The 27,332-nt window shown below is 51.9% G+C and overlaps 1 protein-coding gene across 1 annotated transcript in view; it reads right to left on the reverse strand.

The window, feature by feature from the left end:
• TMEM266 (transmembrane protein 266) overlaps nucleotides 1-27,332 on the reverse strand; it is a 170,471-nt gene that overhangs the window by 51,360 nt on the left and 91,779 nt on the right. Inside the window, 2 exon segments of the mRNA XM_073212231.1 lie at nucleotides 11,784-11,857; nucleotides 14,695-14,849. Of these exon segments, the coding sequence (XP_073068332.1) occupies nucleotides 11,784-11,857; nucleotides 14,695-14,849 (229 nt within the window).

Consider the following 27,332-nt stretch of genomic DNA (forward strand, 5'->3'; position numbering starts at 1 on the left):
GTAAGCAAGCAGAGCAGCCGGGGCCCTTACCACCAGCCTTCCCTCCGGCTGGAACCCAGTCTCTGGGGCCCAGCTCAGTCCCTCCTCCTCTGGGGGCACCTTTCCTTCCTAACTCAGCCCCTGAAGACAGAACAGCCAAAGACAGCTGTCGAGAGGGCTGGGGAAGTACCTCCTTGTTAGCCCCCTGCCACAGGCAGTGGCTGCTCCAAGTCAGGGTCAAAGCCAGAGTAAGAACCCAGCTCTGAAATACCCCATCCAGCGATGTTTCCTCTACAGTAGCCTGTGCTCAGATCCCCTGTCCACAGAGCCAGGGACCTGACCACACTGGCCTGCCACCTCACGGCACCCAGCACAGGTCTTACACCTCCGAAGACCTGGGTGGACTGATCCGTTGATAGCTTGTGTTTCTCAATGTACAGACAAGCACCCACTGCTTAGCAACATCTGGGGGTTTGCTTAAAATGCAAATTTCTGGGCTCTCATGGAGGTCCAGATATCAAAATCTCTAGGTGCAGGGTCTAGGAAGATGCCTTTTTAGCAAGCATCCAGAGGGGGCACCCAACAGAACCACAGGGGGGTACAAAGTGATAATGTCCTGGGTGGAAGCAGGGAGGCCGCAATGCCCGGATGCAACAAGGAGAAAGAGTGTTAGATTAGGAGTGAAAAGTCCGGTTCCCTCACTAACCATGTGACACTGGCTACATCCCCCTGGACAAACGTGAGACGAGCACTCCCTGCTGTATGCCTGCCCAAGCCGCTACAAAGCCGCACGGGGGAGAGCTTCACCACCACTGTGCAGGGCAGTGAGAAGAGATCATTCAAACACCGGCTCCCCCCTCCAGGGCTCCCAGCCTTACAGTCCTGCCCACAAGGGCCGCGAAGCACTGTGAAGGAGGGTCTGAGAGAACTGGAGTCCTCAGCTCCCGAGAGGCCTCTTTTGCACCTGGGATAAAGAGTTTTCAGTCTCCGTCATCTCAGTCTTGCCTTTGGGAGATGAAGATGCTCTGGCACATGAGACAGGCCAGTCTTGGCAAACCTCAAGGACGACAGCACCTGAGTATTTACTATAAGCTTAGGTTTTGTGCCACTTTATAGATGCAGAAACTGAGGCTCATGGAGAAGCAGCCAAACCTTCTGGTCCTCAGGCCCCTCTTCCCTTCCACCCCAAAGCTCCCATATTTTCCCTTGGCAACCCCTGCTCTTGAGAAGGGACTCTCCTTATCTCTCCCAGAGAAGGGGTCCAGGCTCCAGGCTTCAGGCAGCAGGAGGGGAAGTGGAACCCTTGCGTCTGCTCCTGGCCCTGGCCTCAGTCAGCTGACACAAAGGCCTCCTGCCCTTCCCTATGCCTGGGCCCTGAGCCCCTCCCCTTAGGAGACTCCGCTTCTCTCCCTGGGATGAGGCCTGGGGAGGCTCCTGGGGTTTGGGAACCTTGGGATGCGCAGGCAGAAGCACCTGCTAGTCTATAAGATGCCTTTATGCAAATATCTAAGAGGCACACCTTCTCCAGGCAGAGGCAGACCTCCTGGCTTGCCACTTGGCGTGCAGAGTGGGTGCGGACAGCCTGGCTTCCTGCGGAGCCATTCCCCAAACCTGGCCCACTAGCTGGGAAGAAGGGGGCATCACACGTCTGCCCTAAGCCTGTGCCCGAGCGTCGCTGCAGCTGGGAGTGGAGTGTGGGGTGGCACATGGCTCAGGGGACCAGGCTGGCCTAAGGAATTCCCACAGTGGGTACCAGGCAGCTGGGGCCTGACCCCTGGCACTTCCTCAAGAAGCAGATCTACTCTCATGCAAGTTTTCCCTGCCAAGTTGGCTGCTGGCTCCCTCCTCAAAATGCCCCCCGTCAGGGGTTAAACTAGAGCAGAAGAGGAAGACTTGGAGCCCAGTATCCAGCCACATGGAAAAGAAAGAGATGCAAGGAACCTTTGCAGGGGCTGAAAGCAATCCTGAACTGCTATGCACAAGAAAGGTTTACTGGGTGACCAGTGCCTGGTGAGGCGTGATTGCAGGGCAGCGCGAGGGCGCCCCCTCGTGTTAGCCTTCGGTAAAACAAGAGCAGGACGCCCGGCCTCCCCTTCCCCCCTCCCCCCTTGCACCCTCTCCCTCTGTGGGGATGCGGCACGGTGACCCCGAGAGACTGCCTCCTTCTCAGGCCGCCTCTTCCTTGACCAGACGCAGTAGCCCGTACCTCCAGTGCTCACAGGCTGCACCGTCTCCCTGTGCTGGGTTCATTCGGCAGGAGGTTCCAGCTGCCTTAAAATGGGTTGGAGGCCCATGGGCATGAGGTGGCAGACAAAATGACCAGATGTCAGTTAATTAAATGACCGACGTGGACTGCGTGATGTCTCTGCTGGGAGCGCCGTGCCAGGCCTCGGGGGAGTGAGAAGGAAGTACAAAAGACAGGGAAGGCTGAGTTCCAGACTCCTCTCCACCTAAAGAAGCTCCTTGACTTCCTGCTGTAAGACCCCTTCACTTACCCAGTGTCTCCCTTGAGCCACTGCCCCCTCCCTCTCCTCTCAGGCAACGACCCCACGTGCTCATTGCAGTCTGATGTGCGCCCCACTTCTCCAGTACAACCGCACACACCCTGGTTACCCAGGACCCCTCCTTGCCAGACCTGACGATGACGTCCTGCAGTCCATGCAGCACGTCGTGGGTCCCTGGCCTGCCCTTCAAGGGCTCCCTGCTGTTCCAAGAATCCCGCGCTCTCCACGCTCTCCTCCCACCTCCTGGGCTCCTCAGTCACCTTTGCAGGTGTCCTGTCTTCCATCCACACCAGAACAGCTTCCCAGGGCCCCCGTCTCTTCCCTTCTCACTTGCCCCCACCCTGGACGACTACACCCGTGGCTCCAACTCCCACCTGATGCCCAAAGCCCCTACGCCTGTGTCTTGGGCCTAGACTGCCTCCTGCAGCGGCACCGGCTTGGTGCACAGCAGCACCGTCCCCTCGGGCCCCCTTCCCTGTCTCCCTCAAATGCTCTGCCCTCGGCCTTTGTAATCATCTGTCCCAAGTCCTACAAAGTCTAGTTCCGTAATCTCTCTCCAGCTCTCTTTCTTGATCCCCACGTACCCTCTTCAGGTTCAAACCTTTGCCCTCTCCCAGCTGAACCACACCTCCTGAAGGGTCTCCGGGTTCCAGTCTTCCCCCACATCCAATCCCTGCTTCGCACGGGCTGTCAGAGCGGCCTTCTCTAAAGGGCTGCCTTCATCATGTCCCTCTCCTGCTTAGAGCCCTTCTGGGACTCCCTCTGCCTTCAGAACGAGACCCCAACTACTGAGAGAGACACTGAGGGGGTTTCAGGACCTGAGCTTGCTGGGGTCCCCAGGACGTCTCTCACGATCTTCCTGGCCTTAGCCAACAACCAGACATGTGGTATGGCTCACACCTCTGCCCCTTGAGCAGTCGGTGACTGTTGCTAAAGGTCCTTCCATCATCCCCACTACCCACCTGAAAGGTCACACATCGCAGGCAAGTTTGCTTCCCCTCTGAGGCCATCTGCGACTGCAGAGGGAGACTTAAGCTCCGCACTCTCTCATTAGACACATTTTTTGCCTGGCTGCTTCCCAGTCGAATGTAGCGCAGCCTCCTCAGACCGCAGCACCACCTACAGAGCCTGGCACAGTCAGTCAAAGATGTTGGCTGAATGAAGAAATACATGAGCTTCCACTGATGAAGCACCTCCTCTGAGCCAGGCCCTGTATTAGGAACTATGAGGGTTGATTTTTCCACTCAACTTGACTGGTTTGCGGGATGCCCAGGTGTTTGGTTAGACATTATGTGGTGTGTGTCTGTGAGTGTATTTCCAGATGCGATTAATGTTTGAAGTAACCTGGGGCTCAACCACAACATATTGAGCTGGGCTGTGCAACATGGCTGTGCAGGGCACACAGAGCTGAGTTCCCCTGGACCTCTCCCCAGCAGAAATCAGACCCAGGAGTTCTGGAAACTTCTGGAAGGGGAACCTGCGAGGCAGCCAAATTGAAAGCCAGGGGGCCTGCCCTACATAAAACAAAAACAAACAAAAAAATCACTTGAATCCACAGACTGAGTGAAGCAGATGGCCCCTCTCCAAGGGGCCTCGTGAAATTCATGAGAGCCTGAAGGGACCCGAGGTGGGTAAGGAGAGGCGGCTTGCTCTGCCTGTGGTTGAATCAGGTCACTGGCCTTGCCCTGCATTCAGATTCGTACTTGCACGGTCGGCTCTCCCAACTCTCGGGCCTTTAGACTTGGACTAGAGCTACACCACTGGCTCTCCGGGGCCTCAGCTTCCCACCTGCAGATCTTGGGACTTCTCAGCCTCCACAACAGCGTAAGCTAGTTCCTTACAATGAACCAATCAATGTATCTATCCATCCATCTACCCATCCATCCACCCATCCATCCATCCATCCATCTATCCTACTATATCTGTTGTCCTATTTCTTTGGAAAACTCAGACTAATAGAGGAGTTTTATATACATCATCTCATTTTTCACAAAATCCCTCTAAGATGGCTATTTTTAATCTTCTCTTACAGATGAGGAAGGTTGATGCTCAGAGAAGCGAAGCGACCTCCCCAGGACTGCACAGTTGGCGAGAGGCTGACCTAGGGCTGGCTCTGCAGGCTGGGCCTGTCTGTGCCACTGGCCTGTATGAACAAACTACTGCCTGGACGGGAGAGGATAAGTCATGACAACTGGAGACACTGGGAAGTAGTGTCTGGTGAGGGCAGAGGTGAGAACTTTGGGCATGTAAGGAGTAGGCAGGGGTGGGTCATACAGGCTCAAGTTACTGCCAGCTTAACCAAGGATGTGTTGGGGTGAAAGGATGCTATGGGCCACGAGCAACAGCAACACCTGGAAGTTTGGCCAAGAATACATGTTCCTTCCTGCTTCTAGGAAGCTGCTTTTAAGCCCGTGCTGGGGGACGCAGAGGAGTGAATCTTCAGGGCTGGTATTGTTCATAATGGCAGAAAACTGGAAACAGCCTGAAGTTCCAAAGTGAGGGTTAAACTGGGGAGATCCATACAAATGGGGGAAGGAGAAGGACAAAATGTTAGGATATGACAAAGGTGGGTGATGGGAACATGGTTGTACATTACATGATTCACTATATTTTGGGTGTGCTTCCACTATTTCTAGTAAAAGAAAATAACTAGCAAGAATTTTCTTAAATATGTTGGTGTAAAAGAATGTATGACATGGAAAGACATTTGCAAAACATTAATGGACAAGAAGAAAAGCAGGTTCCAGAGTATCAGGTCCACTATGACCCCATATTTCTTAAGGAAAAAGTGTATACATGCATACATAAGCACTGAAAAAGCCTCACCGGTCATAAACTAAATTAATAGTACTTATCTGTGAATGATAAAAATGTGGGTGATTTTTGTTTTCTTATTTTGGCTTGTCTGTATTTTCTCAATTTTCTATAAGGGGCAGAATTATCCTTGTAAACATGAAGATTATTTTGTTATTCATCAGGATGATGAGATGGAGCCTCATCATTCGCTCTAGACAAGGCACGACAAGGCACCAGGGGTCCGACCTGTGGTTCGTCTGCCCAGTGGCCTCCCAGCAACTTCTGAATGTCAGTCTGGTGACTGGCGGGAGGTCTCCGTGTGCTTGTGAGGCCAGGAGTCGCTGAGGACTTGCTCCTTCTCTGCCAGGCTCCTCCTCCAGGAGTTAGGGTGTTAGTCCAGCTCTCCCCACTTGCCCAGGTCAGTCGTTGCGTAGAACGTAGTGGTAAGTGGAATGCTCTGGGCTTGGATTATTTCTAGAATCTTAAAGCTGGAGGAAGGCCCTTCAGTGTTGTGCTGCATGACCCACCCCCTTCCAATGTTTTCATCCCTTGGCTCGTAGCCCGATGAGCCAGTCACCCTGCCTCAGCTTGCACACTTGATGGTGAGTTTGATGATGTCTCAAACAGTACATCCCAACTTGTTTAGAAAATTCATCTCTCCATTCAAATTTCTTGCTCCCTAAGTTCATTGTCAAGGTCATGGCAAATGAGAAAGTAGAAAAGAGGTTTTGAAGAATAATTTCTCAGATTTTTCAATTTACTCCTTCAGTGGTGGGTGTTAGATGCCCAGCCCTAGGCCAGGTGATCAAGGGAGACAAGAATATAAAAAGCCTTCTATCCCTCGGCTCACAGCAGAATTAGAAACAAACTCTGTGCCCAAGGAAGTGAGATAACAGGAGTTCAGAGCAGGAGAGCTCTGTGCAGCCTGGTCAGGACAGGCTGCCGGAAAAAGGTGAAGGAGGACCTGCTCTGAGCCTTGAAGGAAGGGAGGGACTCAGAGAGGCAGAGGCGGGTGGGACAGCCTTTCAAGCGGAAAACACAGGCTCAGGCATTTCCAAATAAAAATATGTACAGTTTGACTACAACTCTGCCAGCTCACGTGGCACCTTCATGCAAATTAGGAAAAGGTGCCCCTACCCTAGGGCACTTCTAACTACCAGAAAACTGTTTATATATTTCACTTTAAAACTTAGATATTTGACTGTTATCTCGCAGGAACCTGTCATAATAAATAAAACAAACGTACAGTGCGAGCTGAACTTTCTTTGTCATCTACAAGATCACACACAGCTGCACAGGCGTTTCCTCTCTACACATCGCCAAGGAGGCCTGGCTGTGGCATTCCAGATTGAAGGGAAGTGGTGAAAAAGCAGCAAAGCGTCACTGCAGGCTTGCCCCAGTGCCAATCCAATAGGCACAGGGCAGCGGCGTGGGGTGGGGTTGGGGTGGCAGGGCCGAGCCTTCTCAACCAAATCTGAGCCTTGACGGGTCTGCTGCTCTGGAATGGCACCCACTTCTTCTTCTTCCGCCTTGTCTCGGCACCTGTGTAATCCCATCAGGTTTGTCCTGTGAGGTGGGGCAGCCACAGTGTGTTACTGTTGGGGGTGGGGCAGGTGCGGTCAGGGTGACATGGTGTCCAGGGCTCTCACACTTCAGGAAGAGGCAGGTATGGAACCCAGATTTTCACCCACGTCTCTGAAACTTGGAGAGGGAGACAGGGAATAAAATCTCTCCCTTATAAATTTGGGCAGTGGGTCTACCTCAGGTGGGGTCAGGAAGGTATCCCCTAGGACAGGCCCAATTCCCTCATGTTAAGGATGGGGGAGCCACAGCACAGAGAAGGGCAGCAACTTGCCCAAGGCCACACAGCAACTCCAAGGCCAAACTAGCTCCATTTTGTCATGTTCTTGTCAGACACTGAGGGGATGTGCACAGACTCATCTCCCAGAGCATAAAGCACAGCGCCACACTCCGGCCTGCTGTCTGATGACTGAGATCCCCTCCCGGGGGGAAGCAGCAGACAGGAGAGGAAAGGGCTCCTCACAGACCCGGAATCTTTGGGTGGCTGCTGATCTGGAAATACGAGGCTTGGCTTGACAGTAGCCTTTATTTGGCACTAGTACCCATAGCCCAGCAGGCCCGGCTCCCCTGAGATCCAGCACATCCCGGGCCAACACTGAGCGGCCGTGCTGGGGAGGAGCAGGGGGCCTTAACAGCTGGTGTTGAAAGAAGCCTTAATAAACTGGAGGATAGAAAAACTATCCATACAATGCACTAGCATTCAGACATAAAAAGGAATGAAGCCCTAGACTCACAGACACTGAACAGTGACTGGTGCTTACCATGGGGTGGGGGGCAGGGGTGGGCGAGCAGTGAGATAGGTGAAGGGGCGAGAGAGGCGCCAAATCTCAATCACAATATCAGTCACGGGGATGAAAGTACAGCATAAAGAACATAGTCAATAGTTCTGCAACACCTTTCTATGTTGACAGTAACTCCACTAGCTGGGCTGAGGATTTAATAATGTACATGACTGTTGAATCACTTTGTTGTATACGTGAAGCCTATATGATATTATTTATCAACTACACTTTAATAAAAAAAAGAAAAAGAGAAAGAAAAGGAATGAAGCACTAACCCAAGCTATAACCTGGAGGAAGTTGAAAACATTATGTGTGAAAGACCATGTATCATCTGAGTCCATTCATGCGAAATACCCAGAACAGACATTAGAAACAGAATGCGGATCAGTGGTCGGCAGGGGCCGGGATGAGGGCGAGCGAGGAGAGACTGTCAGGGGGCTCTGGGTCTGCCTGGGGGGCGATGAAGAGGTCTTGGAAGTGGAAAGAGGTAGTGGTTGTACTAAGTGAATGCACAGTGTGAGTGTACTAAGTGTCACTGAATAGTATACTTTAAAAGGTTATATTATATTTTATATGAATTTCACCTCAATTAAAAATAATAATAATAATAATAGGAGGAGGAGGGAGAAGGAGCTGCTGCTGTTACAGCTGTGAGGCTCCTGCGAGGAGGCGGGTCAGCTTTCTCCTCTTCCAGAAAACAGCTCGGCTTCTCCGCATCCCTTCCCCCTGTCAGGGGCTGGGCCCAGCACCCGCTGGCCTGCACTAGGGCCCCGCTTCAGGGGGACCCAGATGGCCAGGCCCCAGGTCCTTGTGCAACCTCAGGAAGAGAAGCAGCCGGGCTCCATGGCTGCCAGCGCCCTGGTCTCAGCCAAGGGTGGGGCTGCGTACACTTTGGAAACACTGTTTGCACAATTCTCCATCTAGATTCTAAACTCTGCCCATTTTTGGTGCTGCACGGCCACGTGGAAGAGCTGTGACCCTGCCTGACCTAAAACACCAGGGCCCAGGAAACCTCACAGGCACCTGCTTTTGACTTGGGTCCCTGCAAGGAGCCCACACAGCCTGCTTGACTGAAGGGTGCCCACTCTCACCACTTTGAGAAGCATCTCTCTCACTGTCGAATAGACTGGCCTGTTTGAACAGACATCCTCAAACTGAGCCCAAACCAGCCTAACATTTCTCTTCTTTAGGCCTAGGTCTGTTCTCTGAGGCCCACACCGTCTAGCCCCAAAACACCCTCAGAGCTCTGAGATGGGTAAAGGACTGGGTAGAGCATTATATACCCACCTGAGGCCTGTGTCTCATCTCTGATTCCTGCAGGCCTCTCTAAGCCTCAGCTTCACAGCCTATAAAATGTCCCACCCACATTCCCGGGCTGTCCAAAGCTTAGTTAAAACAAGGAGTGGAGTATTGCTCAGGACATGTCAAAAGGTTTCACAGACTCAGAGGTCCTTTGGGTGAGAACTCAGAATTTTCCTGTGAAATAACACCCACTCATTAGGTCCAAGCAGGTCTGGAGTGAACCCACCCTCAGCAGGTATTCCTGGAGGAAGAAGGGGCTGGCCCTGAGGGGGGACATCCATCTCCCCCTAGATGAGGGGGGTATGCAAGGCATGTTGGGTCTGGGGTCACAGGCATGGTAGAGTTGGGCTTTTGTTTTCTCAGCTGCTGGCCCTGGCCCTGGTCTTTCCCCAAGATTCTTCCCCTGCCAACCTGCTGGCACCAGGGCCACAGAGGGATACACTGGTGACAGACCGGACCCTGGGTTTAGTTTTTGGGAATGAGCTGCAGCCCCTCAGCTGCTCTCCTCGTCTGTGTGAGCTGCTGGCATTTCAGTAGGCAAATGTGCAGGCCTGAGCTCTGCTGAAGGGCCTTTGGCTTCCCCAGCCCTTATCATTCAAGGTGCCGCAGTCATTGTGAGGTGCACAGATAGCCTCACACAGCTGCTGACCATCTGGGGAGCAGCGGTGGGGGGACTTGCACGAGACCATTCCACCCTTGTGATGCTCAGTTCACCTGGGGGATCCGTGAAACATGGAAAACCAGGTTTGTAAGCTGGGCTGCCTTGTCACAAGATCACCGTGTCCCAGCCCCTCTGCTCACACTGGGCCGTGTGCTGGGGAGACAGGTCCCCCCTGTTACCCCTCTGTTACTTCCCTGTTGCTCCTCTGATACTCCTGTTATGGCTCCACCCCACCCTGTCTTCAACAAGGTCCAAAGTCAGGGGTGCAGGCGCTCTCCCCTGGCCCACCAGCTCTCCCCCGCTGAGCCCGTGGGGAGCGCCGGCCCTCTCCCCGGCTGGGCGTGTGTACTGGAGGGGCTGGGGGCCTGAGGCTGAGAGTCCCCCAGAGAGGGGCCTGTCGGCTTCAGGTGGCTTGTCTCCGGCAGTGACAGGAAGGGAATGCCAAGTTAACGCCGGGTAATAAATTCTGCAAAGCCAATAAAACCAATGCAGAGGGATAGATGGAAGAACTACAGCCACTGATCAAACATTTTTGTGGCAGTCACAGACACATGGCACATTTTCCAAGGTTTGCATCAAGGAGGCATCTGGCCGTGGCCCATGTGTTTATGGGAGGGAATCGTGGCGAACAGAGAAAAGGGGCTAGGTGGGCCCCCAAAGGGGCAGTGCCCTGGGGAGCAGGCATTGTTTGGGGGGTTGAGCCATTTCCAGGGCAACGGTCTCAGTGAGTTGGTCGGGACACCTGCCGGGAGGGGCAGTGTTGGGCTCTGCCGCCATATCTGAGTCTCAGGCCCAGGCTTGCCTGCGAACTCCGTGGGCTGCGGGAGCCGAGGCCTTGGAAACGAATGTTCTGTGCGGGGAACGCCTGCTGCCCGGCCCCACCATGTCCCACACCAGGACTCCAGACTCGAGACTGAAGGCGGGAGGCCCAGCCCTCCTCTGACTCGAGAGGGGGTGGGCGTTGAGCACCAGCAGACAGGGCCCGAGCTGGCCCCCAGGAGGACCACAGCGCTCTGAGCTCCACACCCCCACCCATGGGTCCCTCTCCCATAGCAGGCCTTCCTTCCTTCAAGGGTTGCTGTGCTCCGAGGTAGCAGCATCCCTGTTGGTGTGAGCCAAGTGTGTGTGTGTGCGTGAGAGCACATGCATTTGCACAACTGGCTCTTTGTCTTTTTGATTTCTGCCTTCTCCCACGCTTGCTGGCCATGCTGAAGGGCCCCTCGGGCTACGCATGGGCTACTGTGGGCCTGGGGCAGTGGAGAAGGGGGCATATCGGTGACCAGCTAACTTGGGCCAGTCCTCTGCTCTGCTGGGAAGAAGTGATTTCCACCTGAAACTCTCCAGTCCTTCAATGAGCCGTGACTACGCACAGGATGAAGATGCGCTACTGCCCTGGCTGACGTGTCAGAGGCAGAGCGGACGTGCTGGGATCCAGTTTCCCACACGTTCCAGTCCCAGCCTGGGATGCCAGCTCACACCAAAGCTAGTGTCCAGGAGCCTCGGGAGGTTTTCCCCTCTCACCTCACACACACAGATACCAACCTGGGCTTCATCGACTGACTCTGTAAAAGGTGAAGGGCGTCCTTGCTCCTTGATTCCAGCGCCCCAGACATGTGCCTCTTTGGTCACACTGAGGGGGCCCAGCTGTCAGCCCAGACTGACCTCCTTGCTCCCCACAGTCCCTGGGCAAGCTCACTGCCCAGCCCTCTGGCTCTGCCTTCTCTACCCTCTGCATGCCTCAGCCTCGGGGGCTGGACCACCCGTGGACCCAAGACCATGGCCAGAGCATCCTAGCTATTCTCCCCGCCCCCAGGCCCCGAGGTATCGGCCCAGCCTCCCGCCTGCTCCTTACTGGCCACGTGAACCACTTGTTCCCCCTCAGCTACACCCTTCTCAGTCTCACCTTCACAAAGGCCGTCACCCTCCCTTCACCTAGACAGCACCTGCCCGTCCTCTGGGATTCCACTCGGGAGCCACCCACTGTGGTCCTGTCTCCCCAGTAGGGTTGGCAGCTGTGCCATTTCTTAGCATAGCACTTAGCTCCCTGTATTGCATCTCCCTTTTTGTAGCCTCAAGAGCTAGCAGAGGGCCTGCCTCTAGTAAATGTTTCCAGAGTAAAGCTCGGCCTCCCCGGGACAGGAGTTGCCCTAAGCTTGCAGGGTCCCAGTCTTGACCTACCTCTGAGAAGAACACAGAGAGAATGACCAGGCTGATCCAGTGAATTACACCAGCAAACTGGAATGCACTGGGAACTGCAACACACACAATAACAGGAGCTGATTTTAGGAGCAAGGAGTTAGGTGCACTGGTAGAGGCACTTCACAGCACAGGGGCAGGTCTCTGGGAGCCTGGAGCCCACTCGAGTGGAGTTTAGAATTGGACGGAGTCGGGCAGAGAACACCCAGGGCAGTGGGGTCTGCAGTGGAAGAGGTGGGAGGCCGGGAGGCTGGCGATGCCGTTCCTTCCTCTGTCCAGGGGGCCCCGTCAGCCCTGGAGGCTCTGTGCTGCAGCCGTCCACCTGGAGAGGAGCCCCCACAGGAGGCTTACGCACATGCTGTTTCAGACCTGGGCGGGCAGCTTCGGTCAGGCCTAGGCGGACTTTCAGAAATCCCCGCCACAGGTCACTCCCAAAGCACAGGGCACTGTCGGTGGGCCTCGAGGCAAGCTTACTCTGCCTTTTCATTTGGAAGCCTCTGAGTGGCAGGGGTGGCCCTGTTGGCCAGGATGCTTTTGGGGAGAAGGCTGGAGCGGGGACTGGACGAAGGAGGTGGGGGCAGAGTGAGAGACATCAGCCTGCTGAAAGCGGCACAGCCAGCGGCTCCACGCCCTCCAGACGCCATCAGCCCTTCAAAGCCCCCGTGCCACCTCCCACCGGGCAATCCTGGAGTCAAGGTACTATCCCTGGAAAGCCCTTTCAAAATACAGGACCCAAGACCAGCCTCTCAGCCACAGCACAGCACAGTTTGTCAGGCCTTGAGTCTCCAAGCAGGGTGCTGGAGCCCAGGCTGGGATCAGGGGAGCCTTGATGGATGTAGTGGGGAGAGGGTGCTCCCCAGAGGGCGGGAGGCAGGGCCCCACAGGAGCCGGAATGCTGCTGAACAGCCGCTGCCGCTTTTGTCCTGGGCCCTGGCTGGGCCAGCTTAGCAGGCATCTGGGAATTCCTTGAAGGCCAAGGGAAATCGCCCAGGACCATCATGGGGAGGGCTCGCTGAAAAGAGAGGAACCCACAGCCTCCCCAAAGCTCTGAGATCCCAAACCCTGGGGGTGGGCAGATACCAGGTTCTCAGGCACATCCGAGGGAACAAGCCTGCAAGACCTGCTGCAGGTTGGAGTCTTTGGGCCTCCTGGCACTGGGCCAATCTGAGCCTTCAAAGACAAGGCGTGGAGGTGGGGATTCTCTCTGCCCCACATGAATGCTGGTGGGAACCGAGAGGCTGAGGCCTGTGTCACTCTGAAAAGCCCTCCAGATGATTCTGAAAACATAAAATCTCTCCCCATTATTTTTCAAATGAATTCCTGTGCCTTTTTTTATGGTTTGCTGTAGAAGAGCAATAAATCTCTGATTGTGCATTTTATGGAATTTAAGATGCCTTTTATGAGCTGCTATTGGATCTCCCACCAAAATCAATCTCCTGGATACTTAATTTTTAGCAAAATTCCATTGTCGGCCTGGTCCTCAGTTCTACCCAATACCTTGTCACAGCCTGAATAGCCGAGGGCCCGGCGTATAACCCACGCCAGGGAAAGAAAGATTCTGTAATGGTTCGACCTCATAAAAAGCAGACGTATGGATGAGTGGGAGGGAAAGTATACAATATGGTTTAATTGAAGACAGGTTGAGTGTAAAACCATCGTGGCCACTTCATGCTGGGAGATACTTTGATTGGAACCAAGGGGCCACCAGCTGCACAAACCTGTGCTCCTTGCCATTCTCTTCGAGGAAAGGGAAGGCTGATAGGACTTGGAAGGAGCTTTGATGGGCCTTAGACACAGAAGGTCCAGTAAAGGAACTGGAGAAAGCAAGTCCAAGATGACCGAATGGGTTTGGGGGTGGCTGGATCTATAGTCCTGGATTCTGCTGATGGCAGGGAAGGAAATCTCTAGGGGACCAACAATTTCATCTCCTTTTTATTTGTACCTGAATGATCCACCTTCTGAATTGGGGAAATGTGGTCCAGGAGCTCTGCAAGGAACTGCTCATTCAACCGGACCAAAAATTAAGTTAAGCCAACCCTTGGCCTTCTCTGCTGGTGCACCAAACAGGGGCCTGGTGGGGACACGGTGGCCGGGCAGGCAGGAGGTGGGGCCACACCTCCACTAATCCAAAAGGGCAGGAGAGGTAGCAGATGAGCCATCTGTTGCCATGAGCACCAGGCTCCCACACACGACACTAGGATGAACGCCAGGAGGACCTTTGTTGGAAAGAGAACTGGCCATGCCATTAAATGCCTGTGGGCTGAAGTTCCAGCTCAATAGCTCCTGCCTGAGGTACAGAGCTCAAAAGCCTCTAACTTCTCCGAATCTTAATTCCCTTGTCTGTAAGATGAGAGAACGTCAGTCTTGCCCATCTCACGGGGTTGCTGCTAGGGTCAAATGTATGGAAACCTGTTTTCAAAACTATTATGTTATATATACACACAGCCAACTTAAAGCTGGATAAAAATACAAGGAATCATATCATTGTGGCTGCCGTCATTACTAGTTATTACAAGGTGATACACCTCCACACATGGGAACTCTATAAGCTACGGAAAATTCCAACCTGGAAAATTCCAAATGGAAACAATTTTTTAAAAAGTGCATACAGGGGTCCCCAACATTTTTTATCTCATCAGTTTCTGAACATGAATGCTGGGGAGGGGACCGAAGAGGCCACACTGGGTGGAGCAGACCAGACTGAGGCTGGGGGTGACAGAGAGAGAAGCTGCTGGATATTCTCCCTGGCAGTAATCCCAGGAGCCACGGGACCAGGGGTGTGGCAACAGCTTGGGGCTGGAGGTGAATATCCTGCTGGTTGGGGACCCCTGATGGGCGCACACTGAATATTGACATCATATATATTTGTATAAGTATCTCTCTTGCTACTCACACTGGAGAAGCTTTATATCTATTAGAAGTTCCAGAGTCAGGAGAATCACCACCAATATTACACAGGCTACCAGGAAACTGTTGAGACTTGCACTGAGCAAAAATACCTGCCACACAGCTGCTCTCTTCCCGCAGCACGGCTTCAGCCAGGCAGACCTGTGGAAACAAAGTCGGAGGGGAGGCACTGAGACGGGTGAGGTTCCAATCACAGACTTGCTCTCATTCCTGATGAAACACAACCTCACGCAGGAGGCCAGTGCGCAGAACTGCAGAGTGCAAAACATCTCCCAGAGATGAGCTAGGCTCGTAGGCTGACCTGGGCAGCTCACAGCACCTCTCTGTGACTGAATCTCATCCGTTTTAAACAGATGCAAAACCCACATCTCATGGGCTTATAAAGACTGGAGATCATCACAAAGGTTAGTGGGGAGCCAGGCTAGGCAGTAAGTGCTGCATGAAAACGAGCTGTTACTATCATACTTCAGAGCAGCCTCCGAGCCTAGCACCGGCTCTGCAACGAGGACACCCTCAGTTCACCTCCAAGAAAGCACCATCCTCTCACCTCGGCCTCATCCAGCTCTCGAAGCCCCGGGGCTGGTTCTCAGGGTTATGCCCGGAATCGCCACCAGGGGGCAGGTGTCTCCCAACTTCACATCTTCGTGCAGCAACACAGAAGGGACACCCCCAGGAGGCAGGCTTGGGCTGCCAAGGCCTGTAAATACCAACAACCAGATGGCATCTCCTGGTGGGTGGCGGCCATTCTATCGTAAGATTCCTCCAGTCATTCCTGAGGCCTCAGAGAAATCCCGGGGCGGGAAGGGAGGCTGGCTACCTTTACTATTTCTGTTTTATATTTTCAGATGTTGATAAAAGTTTGAGAGAGTAACTTCTAGAATATTGAAATGAACTTTGGAAAATTTCCAGTGGATCCTTCCTGTGACGTAAGGCCACAGGAGTGACTGGAAGGAGGAGGCATCAGGCAGCATTTCCAAACCTGGGGAGACCCTAAGTTGTCCAAAAAGGTGTCACAGGAAGTAGCAGACCACAGAAAAGCCCATTTCCCTGTAGCCACCAGACCAAATGGCCCTGTCAGTCCTGCATTGAGATTTGCACCCATCAAGTCCTCAAAAAAACATGTTTAGGTAGTAGCTGGAGTGAGTCGGAAGGCTGTCAGGCAGGAGACAGAATGAAGCCTGGAGTACTGGGCACCCCCTTCCCCTAATGCTGACCTTGGGAAGCACTTCTAGACCTCAGAACCCTTCAGGGTTGAAGAGCTCTCCAAGAGTGGATGAAGACTGTGGTCCTGTGCCTGAACAATGCATAAACCATTACAAGGGGTGCATGGACCCCTTGGGTTTCACTGACGGGTCATCAAGGATACCTGGCCTCTGGGCTCAAGCCCCGGGACTGGGCAGTCTGAGTTGTCCCCTGGCCCCACGTTGCTCTAATTTGGTGATGCTAAACACAGGTGGCCTGGTTGTTGCAGACCCGGTAGACTGGCAATAGAACATCCCATGACCCCACTTTACTTTTCTTTACTATTTTTTCGAGATGATTAAAATATTGTCAGACAAAACCATGAGGCTGACTTAAATCCAACTTCTGGCATTCACCTGAGCTTTAGTTTTATAGATTTAACAGTTATGAGGCACTTACTCTGAACCAGGAGCTGTTCTGCACACTTCCCAAGTGTTAGCTCATGTAGATGTTTTAAAATATAATTCCTTGCATTTTTCCTGTTGACAGAGAGTGAGGGAAGCCAGACGCTTGCATCTGTCTGGGGTTTGGTGGCAAATGGAGCCTCCAAATCACAGTCCCACCACTGACTGAATTCCAGGAACAATCTTTGAACCTTAGTTTCCTAATTTCCAAAATGGGAATAAGTATTGTCTATCTTTGTAGGGCCTTTGCTCTAAATCATTAAAAGTAACGTGTAAAATAAAGCCCATGACACACTACTTACTAAACAGCTGCTATATGTATCTACTATGATGATAATTTAGGTACAAGGGTATTAGAAAAGAGATTAAATATCAAAATATGGGAAGTTTCACCATTCATTCCATTCTGCACATAGTCATTACATGCCCACTGACTGCCAGGCTCTGTATTAGGAGGTGAGCGCAGGAGGGGAACAGGGTCTTCATCCTCATGCAGCCTGAGTCTTTATGGGTTCTGACTAAGTGATGAGCTCCTAGTCCTAGATCACTCTGAAAGGCAAATCAAATAAAGGGAGGAAAAAAGCAAGAGGGGGAAATGAGCTCACAACTGTAGGACTTCTCCAAAGAGACAAATATCCAGCCACAAGAACCTTCCACCCCACTCCCAGAGGGACACCCTCTTGCTAGATATCTGAGATGGTTAGCGGGGCTCCTTTTTCACTCTCCTAGGGAGAACCGGATCAACAGGAAAGGCACTGTTAAGCCTCCCCTCTGTTCCCAGACCCTTTCCAAGAGGCAGACCACAGTGCACGCAAACCCAGAAATACGAGCACACAAACACACTTCACGTAATGGGAACTCTCAGGTTGGAGGCGAGAGGCGTCCCTCCCAGGCCTTTGGGAGGACTGAAGAAACTGAAGCTTCTGCACAGGCAGCTTTGGTCCTGTGATGAGAGCTAAAGGTTAGCACCACTGCCTCGGGGTGGAAGGAGGGCTGTGTGCAGCTGGGGTCGTGGGGGTCTGATGTTTGTTTGTTCCAGAACCTCAGATTTCTTGCATGCCAACTCTGGGAAAGCAGGGTGTGGTGGGCAAGAGCTCAGGGCCCACAAGTAGGGGCTGTCACTTGGAAAGTCACTACACCCCCTCTGGGGGGACAATGGCTGGCACACACTATGGACTGGCTGCCCCTATTTGGGGAGGCCCAGGGTGTTGTCCACACATACTTGAAGAGTTGCCATGGAGTTCAAGCCAGACTTAGGGAATGGGTGCTGTTGGAGCAAGTGGCCCTAAGGCCTCCTCCCACCTTGAGAGTCCTCAATTCTGGGCATTGGGCACAAGTCTGCGAATATCATTTGTGTTGTGCTTGCAGGCAGGGCTGCCTGGATGAGGTCAGCTTTCTAAGCAGGCAGGGACCAGTTTTCAAGCAAAACCCACTTCTCTGTCCAGACCTCTCTGGTCTGGCAAACTGTGGGTCGTCACACTCCCCTTTCTTCTATTTGGCCAAAGTCCAGATCCCAGAGGGCTCCGCAGATGACTGTGGATCCCCAAACATCATAAATTCAGCTCACTTTCCTTGGGGGAATCTGATCTGAGGTTTAAATTTTCCTCTGCTAGTTGCAGGCACCGCTCGCTCATGCACAGGGGGAACGTTAGAGGCGCTCTGCCACCACCTAGTGGCTGCATGCAGCTTGTACACTCCGGGCCCGTGACGTGGTGGGGACCGGTAGTTTATTTTGCTGAGAAATAACATACCTGAATTTACTACCTTCTTAAACAATGAAAAATGAAAAATCTTTGGGGCCCTTGGACTATAGGAAAGAGGCTAACCTGTGCTTAACAGAATTTTAAAATTTGAATTAAAGCTTTATTGTCTGGTTAGGGCATCGAGAACCCTCCTAGAAGCTTGAGCCCACTAACAATATAGAGAGTTGTGGGTCACAGGGCCTGCTTGGGGTCCAGGGACAGCTGGTACCCCAAAGGAAGGAGTGGTATTTTATTATAGAAAAATTGCACTGCCATCAACAAAATGTATTAGTGAAGCTCTTTTTATATAATTTTTCTCCCAGAGGGAAAAATAACATAAAAGATTTCATGACCCATGTTATGCAGAACTTTGAGACTTTGCACTTGCAAGGTCACAGCAAGGATGAACCTACCTTTTAACCCTGAACATCCAAAAAGCTTTTTTTTTCTTCTTCTAAAAGGACACTGACATTGTTCTAAGTGAAGTTGGCATGTTCTGAAGCAAACCTGATTCATTTTTTCTAGGGTGATTTTGTGGGAAGGGTATGGAATCCACAGGAATGGCGAGGTTGGCCAGTTGCAGGCCATGGCCTTCCATTCCAAGGCTTGAGAAGCCTGGTCCCTCCCTGTGGCTCTTTTTCAACCCCACAGAGGTGTGGGAGACAGCCCCAAATTCTCCCCAAATGGAACTGGGCTTCCTTTCTCTTCATCCTTAACACAGTTCTGCCCATTCACTCACTCACTCACTCACTCACTCACTCACTCACTCACTCACTCACTCATTCATTCCAGTCAGTCCTTCATTCTGTCAATGCCCCCTTTGGCTCCAGGCCCAGAGGATCTGACCCCTGCCTTGAGGAAGCACCTAGCCCAGTACTGGGGACAGACTGATGAAGTGATGAGTACAGTCCAGTGTCACAGGTGCTGAGACTGAGGCAGGAAAAGGGCTGTGTGTACACAGAGGAGAGGCCCTAGCTTGGGTTGGCTAGGGTAGAGCAGACCTCCTGGAGGAGGTGGTCCTTGAGCTAGACAGTGTGAGAAGAAAGAAGGGTGTTTGGGGCCATGGCTTAGTAGGCTCCTCCTCTCCTTGTCTTTGCTTCCGGCCTTTGTTTGCTGGTATATCTAAAATTATTTTAGTCTTTATTTAAAGATGTTGTTGTATTGCACCTGTCCTTTTTTACCAACCTGACATCTAAAAAAAAATCACTGCTGTGCCCCCATTATGTTTTCTTCCTCTGACTGTGAAGTTCTGGCAGGAATGTGCCACTGGCATCATTTTCTGCCAGTAATAACATCTCTGTCTGTCTACACAGCTTTCTTCCAAGCTTCTGCCGCCCTGACCTCTCAGGTTAGACCTTTTTAGAGCCCTAAAGTATAAATAATTACAAAAGTCTGAATATCTTTCATTTCTTACTTTAGCTTTATATTTTTCACAAAGACTATCCCACCTACTCTCTTATGATCCTCTCTGCAATTTCTTTACACCAAAAAGATTGGGAGCACTGTGTCTCTCTGGGATCACTGAATCTCTGTGTGACAGGCAGGTGACAACCCTTGGCCCTCTACTGCGCTCCTCAAATCACTTCCATCGCCTTTCCTACTGGCCGTGAGCATCCTAGGGTGGAGCCTCGAGGCTTCTCTGAATGTTCTCTTCTTGGGCCTCTTGTCTAGCCCAGACCCTGCAAACTAAGTGGGTATTCAGTGTAGTTTAGCTGGTTAAGAGAAGGAAGAGCTTCCCCATCCATGGCATGAGTTAGCCTCCTGCAAACAGTGTCCCCCTTCCAAAGGCAGACGGTTGATTCACTGATCGGCAGTGCTGCGCTTCACTTTTCCATAGTTGGATGGGGTGAGGTCCAATGCCAAAGAAGGACCAGACAGAAGGGGCTTTGGTTACATGGAGACACAAAGCATTGCCCACCAGGATGATGGACACAAGTCAGACTGTATCAGGGTGAAAGAATCAAGGTGGCCAAGTGATTAAAGCAGCAGTCTGAGGAGGCGGACATGCTCCCAGACCTCCCCCAGACCAAACAGTGACAAGCAAGGCTGAAGGAAAGGCCTAATTCTGGGCCAAAGTACGAATGAGACTCGGTTCTCTTAAAGGCTGTGGTACATTTTGGGTGATTCTCCAATATCCATTTCACCTCTCCTCCACTGCATAGCGGCCATGTGTTTTGGGAAATGCTACAGTTCAAGTGGGGGGCCTGATTGGTCAGTGGGTTCTCCCTTATCACTTACCATGTGACCCAATACTAGCTCATGAGACAAGAGGAAAGAACAGTTAAAGGATTCTGGGAAAGTTCTTTGTTGCTCTTTAAAAGAGAACGATGGGCAGCCATTCTCTCTTCGGACATGAATGGGGAACGATGTGGCTGATTACCACAGGCTGCCCTCTCACAAACTATTGGGAACCTTACAGTGTGAGAATGAAACCTACACTGTGGACAGCAGAATGTAGAGACGGAAGGAATCTCGTCTTTGATACTGTTGAGACTTTGAACCGACCTGGATGCTCTGGGCTCCGTGATATGTGGACCAATGAAAGTCCTCATTATTTGAGGCTGAGATGGGCTTTCTGTCGTGGGCAGTCCAAAGCACCGGGAGGTTAGAGCCACTAATCCTTCGTGAGAAGGTAGCATAATGAAGAGATACTAAGGCAATAGAAATTGTAGATGACGGAACATGAGGGAGGAGGGACCGAGCTGGTCTCAGGTTGCTGATGTACTGAGGCACCGAGGCCGACTCAGCCAGGGCTCAGACATGCTCAGACGCCTCATCTATTCCCCTCTTTCCCCTCCTGGGTATTCACACCTGCCGACATGTAAGGAGGTTCATGCTTTATCACTACGGAAGGAAGAATGACCTAGTTGAGGGAAAGAAGCAGGAGGGAAAGGAGGATGACACAGGTGACACGATGGAAGTGCAGCTCCTCAGGTTGAACTGGAGACCCAGGGGTAGAGAAGGGAAGGCCAGAAGCAAGTAGGCCCGCAGCGGCGGCCCCAAGCCACAGAGTCTGGGATGGGGGAGGCTTTTCTCCCCTGCCTTGCATGGAGCGCACACTACACAGGCACCCTGTGGCCTTGTGGTTTCTGAGGCCCTTAAACTGGGCACTAGCACTCCCACGATGGACACTGTCAGTGGCAGTACCTTTGTGGTCAGTGGACATGGGTGAGAGGCGGCCAGGGCGGAGGAAGAGGAAGGACACAGACCCCCGTGCGGACTCGGCCTGACTGGCTAGCTTCAGTCTGCTTTGGGGCTTTGGGGCCTTGGAAATTCCTGACTCCTGGTGAGGCGGCAAGGAGGCTGAGGGTCACTGTAAATAAGCATTTTGTAGAAAATGCACACATGACTCATTTTGGTAGTAATGGGCTAGCGAGGCCAGCAGCTGGGTCTAGGTCCACTGGTTGGGACCACGGAAAATACATTTTGGGAAGTCAGTTCGGTTTAGGGCCTGTTGGTTTTAAGACCGGAAGTGCTGAATGGCAGGTCATGGCTCCTCGGGCGGGATTCACGTGCTGTCACAGAGAGGCTATTTTTAGCAGTGACTTGGGTGGGGGCAAAAAACATTTCTACTCTCAAATGTGCAGCCAGCTCAGAAGAAGAATAGGTAATTCCAGATATTTATTAGGCTTCTGAGGTGTGTTTGCGATCCCTGTGAAAATGTCCAGTAAGTTTGATATGAGTCAGGATTTCAAGAATGAGACCTGTGCTGGAGACATGGCTTTGAAAGTTACAAGTTGAAGAATATTAAGTTATGAGACTGGATGAAATTACCCAGAGTGTAGAATTAGCACAATGAAAATAAGACAGAAAATGAAGAGTCCCAACATTTAAGGACCAAACAGAGAAAGAACGATTTTTTTTTAAGGCTTAGAATAAGCAGCCAGAGGGGTAGAAGGAAAATCAGCGGAGTGTGGTATGGCAGCGTGCACAGGGAGACCATGTTTTAAGAGGGAGGGAGTAGCTGACAGTTCTAAATGATGGACAGAGGACAAAATAATGATCCTAGCAACACAGAGGCCACTGATGACCTTGAGGAGAGCAGTTTCCACCGTGTAGGAAGCTGAAGCCAGACTGCAGGAAAGTCAGGAATGCCTCGGGGGGGGGTGCACACAGCAGGTGCAGACGAGGCTTTCCAGAAGTCTGGCCGCATAAAGAGATGCTGATGGCTAATGGGGATATGGAATCTGGGAGGATGTGAGAGACCTGAGCACATGAATCAGGTGCGGATATAACTGACTGAGCAAAGTTCATGAGCTGAGAGGGAGGGGAGTCAGAATTCAGGGGTGAGTCAGGCCTCGGAAGGGAGGAGAAGAGACAGGCAGTGGGGTACAGCCCATCCATGACTGTTTCTACTTGCTGAGGAAGGAGGAGCGGAGGTGTGGGTGAAACTGCAATATTCCCAGAATCACTCGCCTGGCCTTAGTACATCTCCATATCAATAGGTGTTTCCAAGGGGTGGGGAAAAGTACCATTTCCATATCAATAGGTAGAAGTGGATGACTGCTTGTAAGCAATAAACAGGGTTCTCCTACTTTATTTTTCTCATTGACTGATTTCAGGTCAAAGGTATTTTTCCTCGTGCTGGGAAAATATATTCCCCCTGCAGTTACATTTGGAAGTAGTCGGCAGGACCTTTGGACCCAAACTCTGTCTTCAAGGGTGCAGCCCTTGGGCAGGCTGCCAGTAGAGATGGTGGGGAGATACCTGGAACCCCCCTATGGATGGTGGGGAGGCACCAGTGGCTGCAGCAGTGGAGGGTTCAGCTTCTGCTGGGAATCCCCTGTCTGCGGGGCTTCCAACTGGGGAGCCCCTAGTGGGGAATTGGTCTAGGGTAAAGCACCTCTTAGAGGGGTGGAGCCTTGAGAAAGGGTGGAGACACCAGAAGCTATGGAATTAGCCCTCCTGCTTAGAGGCCCTGAGTGGCTACGTAGCAGCCAGGATTGTGGGGTGTCTTTTTCTTGAGATAGTGGAAAGTGTTATCGGGGAGAGAGACACAGTTCAGCATCACTTGGAGGAGCCAGGCGATGACCTATGGGATGCCTTAAGGAAGAGAGACAGTTACTGAGAAGAGGGGTCAGACTCCTGGAAGATACATCAGCAGCAAGGGAGGAGGCAGCAGGGAATCCACGCTGCAGGAGGCCACGGGGAAGGGGAAGGAAAGAGCAGTGCCTTCAGCCCCAGAGATGGTAGAGGCTCCATCAGGAGAGGAGGAGGGGGCCAAGGGCTGATCTGTTGTCAGGGCCACTGCCTGGGCATCAGCCTTTCCTGTATTAAAGGCCTACCTCGTTGTAATTAAGAAAAAGATGCAACAACTACAGGCTCTTCAGGAAGGAGCCGCCCCCTCCCCAGGTTGGGGAGCTCTCCATGCTCCGCCCCTATACCCAGGATGAGCTGGTGGACAGGAGCATCTAGTATCAGCAGAAGCCATCAGAACACTGCCTACATGGATTTTGAGTCTCTGGGATATGGGGGAGGAAGACATTGTCATGTCGGGTTCTGCAGTGGGTCGACTGGCTTCCCTGACAACACACCCTTCCCTCCATCAGCAGTTGCAAAGTGCCTGTCACAGCTCAGGGAATCAGGTGCTTCTGGACTGGTTGACAACAGCCATCAAGGCAGTTTGGCCTAAGCAGGGTGATTTTCCATACTTACCCACTAGCTGGAAAACATATGCAGAGCTCCAGCAGGTGTTACAGGAGCTGGGCATGAAAAATATCTATATGGACCCCCAGGGCCCCATTGAGGAGTAGTTCACTGTGGGAATAAGAAACATGGTGCTCCATACAGCTTCCCCATCTCTCTCTGGGTCCCTAGTGAATATTCTTGCCCCCCACCTAGGGCACCCCGTAAGTGAGGCTACTCGTACTTTAGCAAATCTGGGGGACGTTGAAACAATAAGGGCTCGGAGGGACGTACAGGCCACGACTGAAAGGAGAGATGCAAAAGGCTCCATGAAGGTCTCGAAGACCCAGATGTGGGTCGATTTGATAAAGGCTGGGGTAGTGAAGGAAAAACTTGATGGGCAGCCCAATAAGATCTTGTTAGAATTGTGGCGCCAATTAAAGCCAGAACAGCAGTTCCAGACGCTGAGGTCCCGGACACAGAAACCAAAGGCAAAGCCCCATGTCTGGCCTGTGTCCCTGCAAGACTTCCTGGGAGACAGTCCTCAAGCTCCACCTGGGCCCTTGCACCCACAGGAGGATGACTGGGTGTCATGGTTTGACTGAGGGGAAGTTCAAGGCCCCCACCTTGGGGGACATGGTGGGGACCAGAGGCCACACATAGAATTAGCAACTCAATGGTCTCTTATGAATGTACATGTCCTGGTGCTAGTGGACACAGCAGCTGAGTGTTCTCTGATTGATGGCAACCCTGAGTGTTTTCCCGGAACCCAGCAGTGATAGATGGCTATGGGGGTGAGGCAGTTAGAGGGAAGAATGCCCAAATCTCATTGGGGATAGGGCATTTACCCCCAAAGGAGTGTACAGTGTACATTTCTCCCATCCCTGAATATATTTTGGGGGTAGATATCCTCCAGGGCCTGTGGTTACAGAGCACTACAGGTGAGCTCAGACTGAGGGTACATGTGGTAAAGGCAGTTCTGAGGGGACAGGCTAAGCACCCACCTGTAGCTCTTCCTGTACCTCAGCGGGTGACAAATACTAAGCAGTATAAATTGTCTGTGGGGCACAGGGACATTGGAGAAACTCTACAGGAGTTGGAGAAGGTGGGTATCATAAAGCCCACTCATGGTTCTTTCAGTTTCCCAGTGTGGCCAGTGAAAAAGCCAGATGGCTCCTGGCACATGACCATGGACTGCAGGGAATTGTATAAAGTCACACCCCCTTTGCATGCTGCTGTCCCATTTATAGCAGCCCTTATGGACACCCTCAGTCATGAACTAGGGAAGTAAGTATGGCTCTTGATCACCCAGGAGCCCTCCCCTATAGCTGTCTGCACTGACAGCTGGGCCGTCTATTGGGGCTTGACCCTGTGGCTACTGACATGGTATCCTGCCAACTGGATGGTTGGTCACTGGCCCCTTTGAGGGCAAGAGCTATGGTAAGACCTATGGGCCTCTGGTCAGACTAAGACTGTTACCGTGTATCATGTGACTGGCCATGTGCCTTTGGCATCCCCAGGGAATGATGAAGCAGACACATTGGCTCAGGTGCACTGGCTAGAAGGAAGGCCTGCCTCTGGTGTGGCCCAATGGTTAGATCAGTTTTTGTTGCGTGTGAGGCAAAAGGCAACGTGGGCTGCAGCCTGTTGGTGGGGCTTGACACTGACCTTTGAAAAAGTCAGCAGAGCCCAGTAGGACTGTGCCATATACTCTAAAAGGGACTTACACTGAGTTCCACAGCAACATGGGACAAGAGTAAAGAGGCTGATACCCCTTGTCAGGTGGCAGATAGACTACATTGGGCCTCTGCCCATATCAGAAGGATATCAATATACCATGACTTGTGTGAACACAGCTACTGGCCTGTTGGTTGCTTTTCCTGCACTTCATGCAGATCAGCGGATGACCAAAAGGAGCCTGGAGTGTCTCTTTGAAGCCTATGGCCGGCTGCAGGTGATGGAGAGCAATCAAGGCACCCACTTCACTGGACATGCATTACAAGGATGGGTGCAGCAATTAGGAATAAAGTGGAAATTTCATGTACCACATAATCCTCCCGGGATAGGCATGACAGAGAGGTACAATGGTTTGTTGAAATCTGGCCTGAAGTCGGACACCAATAGTCTACGGGGTTGGTCAGTTCGTTTATGGGTAGTGCTACGGTGTTTGAATTAGAAGCCCCAAAAAAGAGCCTTCCACCCTGTGGACATGCTAACTCACATTGCTGCCTCTCCTGTACAACTGTACGTGCAAACCAAAGAGGAGTTGTTGAAGCCAGGATACGGCCAGCAGAGCAACATCCTGTTGCCAGGCCCTACTGCACTAAACCCTGGAGACACTGTTGAGTGGACATGGCCCTGGACATTTCGACACATGGACCAGCAATGGCTGGTCCTTTTGGCACCCTGGGGAAAAGGCCTAGAAGCTGGCCTCCTGTGTATTCCTGGAGTAACAGCAGAATGGCTCCCAAAGATCATGGTAGTGTACCCAAAATGTCCAGGAGGTAAGAGTATCTTACAGGGAAGTTTTGTTTTATCTTTACGGCCAGTGCATGTACCTCCCGTAGCCCTACCTACTGACCATCTGTAACTCCCACAGGGAGGGAGGTGACAGTCTGGTACACTAGACCAGGACGAGATCCCAGTCCTGCCACTGTCCTATCACAGGACCACTGTCTTGCATGCATCCTACCTGATGGACAAGACTTGCCTATGCTGGTGTCATTAAAACATATCTTATTGCCATTAATGTTTTCTTCTTTAGTCCCTATGGCCTGGAACTTCCCCCTGGCTATAGCTGCTGTGTGGTGATTGCTCTGAACTCCCTACCTGTTCAGCTACTGACCACCTGTGGAGTGGGTGAGCTATGGACTTGATCTGCATAGGACTGTGAATCTAGCTGAATCCTCTGGCTTGAGGATTATCATGATTTTATTGCTGTTGCTATTGTATGTTATTAGTCTGGGTATAATGCTCCAGTTTTCTTGACAGGTGTCACTGCAGAATATGGGGAATGAGTAGATTGTGAGTTGAGATTTTTGGAGGGGTGGACTGTGGGTAAAATTGCAATGTTTCTAGAATCTCTTGCCTGGCCTTAGTGCATTTCCATATTAATAGGTGTTTCCAAGGGATGGAGAAAAGTAGTCCATCTCCATATTCATAGGTAATTACAAGGACGAGTGAGAGCATATCTTAGAGGTTGGGTGGGGCCCCTTTTCTGCATCTGGGTTGTGAGAGACACAGGCGAGCAGAAGTAGATGAGTGCTTGTGAGCAATAAATGGGTTTCTCCCACTTTATTTCTCTCTTTGACTGATTTTGGTTCAAAGGTATTTTGCCCTAGGCTGGCAATATATTCCCCCACCACCACCCTGGAGTTACAGGAGGTCATGTGCTTAAAAGAAAGAGGCGGCTTGAGGAAAATGCAAGTGATCTGAAATAACCACCTGGGGACCAGAAGTAAAAACTAGCCAGGACCACGGAGGAGAACTGTTAAGTAAAACTAAGAAACAAGTTGAGACTAGAGAACTTGAGTCTGGGGAAGTGCTATTATGAACTGATTGTGTGTGTGCCCACTACCCCAAATTATATGTTGAAGTACTAGCCCCTCAGT

This window comes from Manis javanica, chromosome 8 (assembly GCF_040802235.1).
Source record: "Manis javanica isolate MJ-LG chromosome 8, MJ_LKY, whole genome shotgun sequence".
Lineage (NCBI taxonomy): Eukaryota > Metazoa > Chordata > Mammalia > Pholidota > Manidae > Manis > Manis javanica.